The following is a 10,569-nucleotide window of genomic DNA, read 5'->3' as shown; positions in this document are numbered from 1 at the left end:
ACTGTCTGGGGCAAAGTTATTCATTTTCAGTTATTACCCGGCCATATTTATTTCTATTCCAATAACCCCCCTTTTTTCACCAAGAATATCAAATAGGCATCCCCTTAAGTTGCATTTTGTTAGAAGTTATAAACGAGTAAAGGAATTAGACACTGTGGCTATGACATTAGGAACACAGATATTCCGTAACGGCCAAGCATGGGTGGATGGCATCTGTAAAAATTTTGAAGAGAAACTGGAAAATTGTCATATATTCAAAAGTCTACATAATTATATCATTTTTTTCTGGTATATATATTTCAATTAAGACACCAACCAAATTTAATCAGATACGTACGTTTCATATTGATTAACTGCGCACCTACGATTCATACAAATAATCAAAGATATTTCGCCAGCTGTTGCATTCAACTCTATTGATTGATCGGAATTTAACAAACACCATTTACTTACAACACGAGTAAACAAATGATATGACAATTTAAACGTATACAAAACGCGGAAGCCACGTTGCAATCAAATTTCTTTTTCTTGTCCAAGTTACTTTTATTTCATCGCATAAGATAGAAGCAATATGGATACGAATTTGGTTTTTCTTGTATTCACACTTTACAGTCTTGTTCAGGGGTAAGTAGCCTGCGTTTATTGTTTACGTTTTATTGTTATCTCATTATCATTGACCCATATCGTTCTTTTTGTCAAATATATTCAATTCTTCAAATATAAACATATATGTTTATATTTGTCTTTAACTCGCTTTTAGGTGATAAAAGTATTGACTTGAAAACTTTGTCTTTATCACAATATCGGACGGACACATACCACACCATGATAATCTTTTAAAATTGCATTTGATACTCATGTTAAAATACGTCAATCTTTCACGACTTCCGACACTGTCTGTTGGATTGAAAAGAATTGTGTGTGCGATAGTTCCAAATTATCCTTTTGGAGGGTGAAATATTCGCTCTTACCTTCCAAACGAAGATACAATAAAGCAGATTTACTTAAATTTTTTTACTGGTATTGACATATTTGATTATTCAAGGTGTTTTTGTTCCGTTTAGAGCGTTGTAATAAACGTGGATTCAAGTGCATTTATAAAAAAAAATAATTGTATTTTTTCGCTGTTAATTATAATATATAATAAAGGAATACTTAACCATTTAAATAAGAAATGACTGGCATTGTACAGGTACACGAGTATGTTTGAAAGGGCTATCGACAAGACAACGTTAAGAGTGGGACTTTTAAAAAATATATGCATTAACCATATATGTAGCTCCATTAAAGGGTGGGGTGGTGTCCGCCTCTGATAAAAACACCGAAGAATAAATATTGGAACTACAGATGATAAAATACATAAAGCTCAAAAGAGAGGCAAAAGATACCAAAGGGACATTCAAACTCATAAGTCGAAAACAAACTGACAGCGCCATGGCAAAAAAACGACCAAAAGACAAACAACATTATACAAAACACAACATAGAACACTAAAGACTGACTGGCAGCATGAACCCCACCAAAAACCGTAGTGGTCTCGTGTACTCCGGAAGGGTAAGCAGATCCTATTTCATTTGTGGCACTCGTCGTGTTGCTTATTTAGTACAAATCCGGAGATAATTCTAGTTTGGTAGGTCATATTCGAGGAAAAGAGGACGGGACTGTGGTTACGACAATGTACGGGATCTTGTGTTATAGACGTTATGTCTCCTTAGACTAATACTACCACTGTAAATCTTTTGCAGTGTCCAAATGTTTGTGTTTTCAGTTCACACCCTTTACTGTTGGCTGGCTATCCTTTCATAACTAACATATACATTAAAGTTTTTAAAGGTTATTTAAAAATATGTGAACATGGAATAGGGCTTACCCCTTTTCAAACTGCACCAGTACTCGTTCCCTTTTCATGTATGCTTTCGTTAAAGAACCTATTTCAAGCTGATAAAATACTTCTTTATTTTCAGAGGTGATTTGGACATTGCATTATGTGATGCTCGCCAGTGGTATTTAAAATCTGCAGCAGAAGGACTGTTTGACGGACCATTATCTGGGTCTCAAGAATCAGTGCAGTACAAAATTGAAGATATATTATTAAAAAGTAGAAATGATCCGACTAAAAGACAAATAGACTGTACCTTATTGGAACAGTTTGAAGATATTTTGAAAAAAAAGTCAAAAGGAAACGAAGGTGATAATGGTGAAGCAGTAAACGAAATGGAAATAGATGAAACCGACATTCTTGAGGAAGATATAGAGCATGATGAAACTGACCCAATAGAACACAACAATGCCGAGGAAAATCAAGAAATGGATGAAACAAATAGTTTACCAGATGAAGTCACACATAGTTCCCATCTCCAGTCAAATTCCCATGGTGAAACAAACAATGTGAGCGAAGATAGAGATTCGAAAAATGCCGAAGAAATGAGTAATGTGGAACAATCAAAAGAACAAAACGTAAAACAGGAAGTGACAACGGAACACAACGGAGAACAATTTCAAGAAATAGAAGAAAATGAACAAAACAGTGACCAACCAAAGACAACAAAACAAAACGAAGAAAATCGGGCTGCAGAATATAACAGAGCACAGTTACAGACAACAGAACATAACGAAGAACAACAACAGAGAATGGGACAAAATAAAGAACAACCACAGACATCAGAGCAAAACGGGGCAAACACACAGAAAGAACAAAATGAAGAACAACAAAAGACAACAGAACAAAGCGAACATAACGAAGAAGAACAACGGACAACAAAACATAGCGTAGAAAATCAACAGACAACAGAACAAATCGAAGAACAGACTACAAACCAAAGCGAAGATCAAAAACAGACAACAGAACAACGGAGAGAACAACAGATAACAAAACATGGAGAAGAACAACAACAGATAACAGAACAAGGAGAAAAACAACAACATATAACAGAACAAAACGAGGGTCAAACACAGACAACGGGCCAAAACGTAACACAAAAAAAGACAACAGGACAGAGTGAAGATCAACCACAAATGATGGAGCAAAACAGCAAAACCCAGACAACGGAAAGAAACGACGAATCTCAAACAACGGAACAGAACGGAGCACGACCACAGGCAATGGAACAAAACGAATTTCAATCTGATTATATTGACTCAATTATTGCCGATCTTTTTCAAGCAGAAGATGCAAGCGAAAAAGATAATGCAGCAAAAACAGGTATCTTAAATATTGAGCAAACTATGTCCATCAAAACGCAACAAAACGGTGAAAATGGAGATAGTCAAACACATGCTTTACAGGATAAAGCAGAGTTTAGTGATTTAACACAGGAAAAAGAAAAACATCAAGAGATGCAAGCTGATAAAACAGTCCAAACTGCTGAGCATTTGCAAACAGAAATGCATGAAATAGCAAAAGGAACTGAAAAACACATGGAAAAAGAAACCGATAAAATGATGAACACTGCAGATTTTGATCAAACAATAACTACTGAACAACACAATGACGCATCATCTGAAACAAACAAAATCAAGCCAACAGATAATGTAGCGAACACAGAACACCTTCAAAACGTTAATGACTTTGTTTCAGAATCTGATTACTCCGATGCAGAAAAAGAAAAAAATCTACAAAACTTTGGAGTATGTAACACAGACACATCAAGCGTCACTGATATATTTCTTTCGCGATATTTGCCGTCAATCCATACAAATAATGAAAGTACAACTGAAAAATGTAGGGATTGTCATGGCTTTGTATCTGATTACAAGAACTCAGACCGTGCCTCAAATGTTAATACTGACATGCCTGACGAATTTAGCGATAAGGATGTTTCAAAACACGAATCATCAGCACCTAATAAGGAGCTTGGCCAGAACGACAACACTCATGACAAAATAGACACTGTTAATTCACAAAATGACAATAAGAAACAAAGTGAAAATATCAGGACTCCTGATACACATTTACGCATGTCAAAAAAGCACACATATTCTATAAAGAAAGATATTATACCATCACATCTGGTTCCCAGCAACGAAAATACAAATGACGAAAAATATATCGTGAACAGGGAAAACGAACCTGTTTCAGATAATAATCTACAGCAGATAAGTGTCGAGCCTGACGGCCATACCAATGACAAAGAACATTCAAAAGAAGAAATAGTAAATAACATGCAAGACGCAAACTTTGAACATATGAAAGAATTTTTTAAAACTAAAACACTTGAATATTCCTCTCAGATCCAAAATTTAGAAATCCTAGTAATAAAACTTCAAAACCAACTATTGATGGAAAAATTAGATAAGCAAAACCATTCCACATCTATAACTCGGTTAGAAAATAGCATACTAAAACTAGAGAATGAATTGCTAAGACTTAACAACAGCCATTATGATTTGAAAATAGAAAATGAAAAAATGAATAGACAGAAGCAAAAATATCTACAGTTGGATCACGTGCCAAAAAACGATTCTAAAGCAAAAGAAATAGCAGACCAGACATCGAAAAGTTATGAAATAATAACACAGCAACAAAGCAAAATAACACAACTGGCAGAATTACTCAAGAATCAGTCAAAAGCAATTCAACACATGAAAACGAGATACGATTATTTGGAAGATCAGAACCGGATGCTGTTCCAGATGGTCATGAATCAGACGTCACTGATGACCCAAATAATGTCGCGAGTACAAGAGTTATCCGATCAAAATATGCAACATAGGATAGAGGCACAAAGTCTGAAGGAGAAACTGGCAATGTCAAAATTATCTGATAAAAAAGAAAACAATCATTTTTCGGAGGTGTCAAATAAGTTGTTAGAAAAAATTGATGCAATTGTATCAGACAAAAAGATAGATATGACAGACGATAGAAAGAGCAACATCAATACACAGGAAACAGGAAAGTTTGGCAATGAAGACGAGGCAGACGAAAAACTGAAAGACTACATAAATAAAACCAAAAAGCTGGCCGACATTACATATAATTGGTGTGGAAAACACCGAATGGTCTGTATATACAAATCAATTAGACTTTCAACTTGTGTACCATTTGTTCCACTGTACTGGTCTGTGTGCGAGGAAAGGCAAACGAAAGATACAACAAGACCACAAATGGAGTATGGATATGACAGAAGAAAAACAGTAAAACAAGACCTGGAGGAATTGAAGGAACAGATATTCAATAAAGTAAAAGCAAATCCTTCAGCCGAAGACCCAAAAGATAGAAACGTGGAAAAGGCAGATAAGAACATAAAAAATGACGACACTAAGTCACATGCCTTTGTACAAGGAAGCGAAAACAAAATAGTAGAGATCTCTAAACAAAGTACTGACAACAAACCTCAGACATCTGACGTGGATAAAAAAGCTATTGAAGAAAACGTAGAAACAAAACCCCTCAAACCAACTGCAGACGAATCTACGAAAATCAAAACTACAGATACAAAAACCCAAATAGGCAATGGAGAATCAACAGAAATCAAAACATCACAACAGGGTGTTCAATCGGACAGTATAAATTCTCCTAAGCCACAAGACAGCAGCATAGGGGACAAAAACTCAGAAGTCAGGGATCCTAATATGCAAACAGATACAAATCCTCATGAAAATACTTTAAAGCCAGATATCGGCCAAGCACAAGAATCTTTACTGACAAATAGTAAATCTACTACAAACGAAGATAATAAAGTTAAAAAATCTGTACCGAAAGATACCCTTACCGTTAACCAACCGCAGGATAGTAAAAATCAAAAGGCTAGTACTTCAGAAGGATTACCTCCAAATGATCAGAAGGGAAACAATTCCAAATCAATAAAAGTACAAACAACTACAGGACACAACAAAGAGTCTTCAGAACAGAAAAGCAAGAAAGAGGCTTTCAAAGAACCAATACCAAATGAAAAACCAGTGAAATCATCGCAACAAGAAAACGTTGTACTAAAGCAAGATAAAATACCAGATAACAAAACGACACAGAAGGAAGTAGTAGAAGATAAACCAACAGTTAAAACTTCTAAGTCAAATGTACCTCTTAAAAAAAAATCATCCGACAAGCAACAAAGTACCAAACACAAAAAAGATGACAACATAAAGTCACAAAAATTATCCTCTACAAGTGACTCAAAAATTACGAATCAAGAGAAGAAACATGATGATAAAGTTCTAGATGCATCAAAACAACAGAAGAAAGAAGTGAAAGAGACAACAAAGCAACACAAGAATCATAAAGAAGATACCTTGAAAGAAATTAAACTACGATACCTGAAAAATGGTCAAACAGAACCTAAAGGTATGTTTGTTAGTAAATGCTTTTTTTAATTTCTGCTTTTTAACATGACGCTGAAAAGAAGAAGTAGATAATTACACATTCTACATCTACCAAGTTAGATGAAGATCGAGTAAAGGATTGACGGATTATTGTTTGCTTAATATCTAATACCAAACAAACATGTCCTGCATATTCAAAACAAGAACTACTTTACAATAAATCAAATACATCTGTTCTGCAAAGTGTGTGGTCTGGGATTAAGCGTGGGAAATCTGAACTGCCACTGTAAAATGAGGGTGTTTTGAAAAGGTACATGAATATTGCCTTGTAACAGGCCACCAAGGGACACACAAAGAGTTGTAGTGGTTCTTTTACGAGCAGGAAACGTGGCATTCGCATTGGATTTGTCGTCCCTTACACATATTGCATAGCCAAAAGGTCGCCCTCTACAAGCATGGAAGTCCAAGTGACCACAATTCTATATAATTCATTATCATACCCCAGTCTGGTGCAGTAAAATTTGTACCGTCAATGTTATTTTACTCGGGGTAATTCTGATAGGAATACCTATACTTATATAAACATATAAATAACTTATTTAGAAGATGAAAGATCGATTTATCAAACCGTGCAATCTATCCCTTTGCTAAAATCTTCAGTCAACTCTGGTATACTAGATAATAGTCACAGGTCAACTTAAAAGTATTGCATAACTTTCAAATTAATTTTTTTTGTAGGTTTGAGCTAGAAACAAAAGTAGGCATTAGGTCCAGATTTATAAAACCCTATCCTGTCACTGTAAACATGTTGTTCATATGACTAGGACGAGGACGAGACCATGAATGTACTTTCTCCTCTATCAAACGTATAAAGGTTGCTGATTCTTGTAATTATTTTTATTACAGATTGTTATGACTATTATGTGCAAGGATACAAACGAAATTCAATTTACAAAATAAAACCCTATGGTCTTGGTAAACAAATGCAGGTATATTGTGACATGAAAGACGGAGGCTGGACATTGATACAGAAACGATCTGATGGTACTACTAAATTCTTCAGGGAGTGGGCAGAATACAAAAATGGTTTTGGAGGTAGGATTATTCCAAACTATGTCATTAATGAAGTGTTAATAGTTGCATTGTGTTTAAAGTGTTATTTAATCATACTCGTCTGTTATATCAGTCAAGTTGCTCATCAATGGTCCTTGATTGGAAAAATAAATATTCTTAATAATCATTCTATTATGAACCTTCTTTTACTTTACTGGTCCCAGTACGTTAGGGATAGGGTTCATTTATGGTTATTGTTAGGTTAGGGTTTGTTTAAGGTTAATGTTAGGTTTACTAGTTAGATATATGGTTAGGTTAAGGGTAAGAGTTAGTTTGGTAAAGCCCTTTATTGGTTAGGCCCAACAGAGAGATAATCATTAATTAAGTCAAACAATAATTTTTCTAAATACGCCCTTACCCAGCTTATTCTTCTTATATAAATAAGCATTCATTTACTTTCTTTTATTTTTATAAGTCAAATGAATAGCATGTACATTACAAACTCTTAACTAAATATAAAATTATACAGATCTTTTGTGTCACACAAATTGTCTCTGCTAGACTTTGTGTATCACATGGTATCTACAGAAACTAGGGTGGCGTTCAAAATAAATTAATAAAAAAAATGTTTCCTAATATATATATGTCACAGAATACAAACTGTTGGTGCTACAGTGTTATGTCTTATATACATTGTTTTGTTCTATGGGATACATTATATAAATATGATAAATTGTTTAAAGGGGAGACTTTTACAATTGACATTGTTCAGATATTCTACTAAGTCTATTATTTTTTGAAAAAAATTGACATACATATACAATCAGGTTTTGATAAGTGATGGAAAGCAGGTACATTTTTTTAAGAATAACTTGTATATTCGAACACAAAATAAATAAAAATATGTGTCCTTTCAAAAAGGAACATAACAATAAAGATTACATACACACCTTTTTATGAAATGAATAAGAAATTATCCCCTAAGAAAATCACCTTCTTGTTCTTTAAAATATGGGCTATTCAAGTACTTGTATCTTTAATTACTGCAGAGTATAGTAATTTCATAGGATTGTATTTTAATATAGTTTGAAATTTTTAAGGATTGTATGGAGAGCACTGGTTAGGCAATGACTATATTCACTACCTCACAAACCAGGACAATTACAAACTAAGGATAGAACTAACAAATTGGGAGAAAACAAAAAAGTTTGCTGAGTATGATGTATTCAGGGTTGATGACGAACAAGAAGGATATAAACTGACAATAAGTGGGTATACTGGAGATGCTGGGGATGGAATGGCCAAACATAATGGTCATAAATTCTCTACCAAGGATGTGGACAATGACAAAGTAGTGAAAGAATTTGGGGGTAGTTGTGCCAACCGATTTAGTGGAGCATGGTGGTATTACAAATGTTATATGTCAAATTTGAATGGTCTCTATTATAGAAATGGACAAATCCCACCAAAAATGTTTGATGGTATAACATGGAAGCCGTGGACAGGATCCAATTATTCATTACGTTCAGTGGAAATGAAAATTAGACCATATTTGGCAAAAGATAAATAAATGAAGTGCATCTTATCAAATAATCTAAAAATGCATTAAAAGCAAGCTTCCCAAGGGCTAAAATCAAAAAGGCACACGTTTTGCAATGGCATTCATCACAAGAAAGTTATAGGGCTTTTCCAATACCCTTTTCCTCTTCCCGCCAAACAAAAATAAAACTGAAAAGAAAAGCAATAGCTACTGTTAATAATGCTTAAATTATAGACAATTTCTAGGATTAAAAATATTCAATGAAAAATGGGTTACTAACAAATGATATGTTCCAGATTTAGGGTACATCTGGAAAAGGGCTGGCTCCAACCTAATTTTCTTCAACTTGTATCATGTGATTTAAAAAAATCCCATGAAAAGTATGTGGGCTCTTGCCATCAGAACAACCCCATACCCTTTTATTTTGGATCCAACAATACATCACATCATGTATAAATCCATAAAAATGTTTGAATTATCTTTAGCGTAAATTTTTTAATATTATCATAGATTTACGTATGTTCTTAATCTTATTATATAGGATAGGCTCATAAATAAAGCAAATTTAAATCTCGCCAAAAAATAATTTCCACATAAACTTTCGTCACATTATTTAAAATGTTTACATATTTTAAAATAGGACAAGAAAGTCATTCACTTCATCACAAACACATGGAGTTTATTAGTAAAAGTAGTAATTTGGTGCCATGTATTTCCAATTTTTTTAAGGTCTTATTTATAATGTACTTAATATAAATTAAATGTCTTTCATATCAAGCATATTGATGGCGATGGTGCAATGTTAGAAATTTATTTTTCACATAATCATTCACATTTTTGTTTATTTCATATAGCCAGATTATTTTTTTTACCAGTCCGCTGGTGATTTCAATCATTTTAAATATTCACTGTCACAAACACGTTCACTCAAATGAAAATTTAAAAAAAAATAGGAAAAATTTCCAGACAATATATATCCATTTAGACTTGTTAATATATATATATATATAAAACATCTAGATATAAGTCAATGATCTTTCTTACGACGGCGCTGGATCGATACGAGTAACGATACATGTACACAATTAATAAATTCTATAAACGCCTTAAAAGTGTACAAAACAACACCAATATTAAAAAAAGGAAACAATAAATGTAAGTATTTATAAATATTTCAGATAACAGATATCCTTCATCAGTATGATTATGATGTAAAATGAATCATGTCAATCTATACATATATAACAAAATATTTTAACAAATTTTGTTATGATGTGAGGGTTTATTCTTAATGCTACATCCGAATTCATTAAAGTGCAAATTTTCTTGAGACAGGTCATGTTAATCTAAATTTACCTGGGTATTTAAATTAGAGTTGAAATAATATAGCATGCAAATCAAGAGTTTAAATGCCTTGCTTGCAAACTTTGTTTGGTTGTTTGCTCAGACTATGTAATTAAGATTGACACCTAAATTCAATGAGTAGGTGGAGTAACAGTCTGTTTACTATATACAAAGGTTTTTCCAGTTAGGCACTTGAACGATAAAAAGGAGCATGGGCTAAAGGGGGTACAGGAAAGGTAAAGTTAACCAATTTTGAAATGGATTAAAAATGTAAAGCATGAGCAGTTTTAATGTCATATTTTAATTCAAACTATAATGTTGACATGAAATATTATTTCTCGTTACTAATTCCAATAAAATGCTCCGCAGGG

General features: G+C 33.4%; 1 protein-coding gene across 1 annotated transcript; it reads left to right on the top strand.

Moving 5' to 3' along the window:
- Positions 1-448: 448 nt before the first annotated feature.
- On the top strand, positions 449-9,862 carry LOC127739433 (titin homolog). The gene is made up of 4 exons (XM_052251196.1): positions 449-627; positions 1,968-6,283; positions 7,168-7,356; positions 8,415-9,862. Exons 1-4 carry the CDS (start codon positions 575-577, stop codon positions 8,882-8,884), a joined length of 5,028 nt encoding a protein of 1,675 aa, XP_052107156.1. The 5' UTR covers positions 449-574; the 3' UTR covers positions 8,885-9,862.
- Positions 9,863-10,569: the final 707 nt, after the last annotated feature.

This window comes from Mytilus californianus, unplaced genomic scaffold, assembly GCF_021869535.1.
Source record: "Mytilus californianus isolate M0D057914Y unplaced genomic scaffold, xbMytCali1.0.p SCAF_4, whole genome shotgun sequence".
Classification (NCBI taxonomy): domain Eukaryota; kingdom Metazoa; phylum Mollusca; class Bivalvia; order Mytilida; family Mytilidae; genus Mytilus; species Mytilus californianus.
The sequence above is the reverse complement of the archived record's forward strand: the minus strand, read 5'-3'. Positions and strand labels throughout refer to the sequence as shown.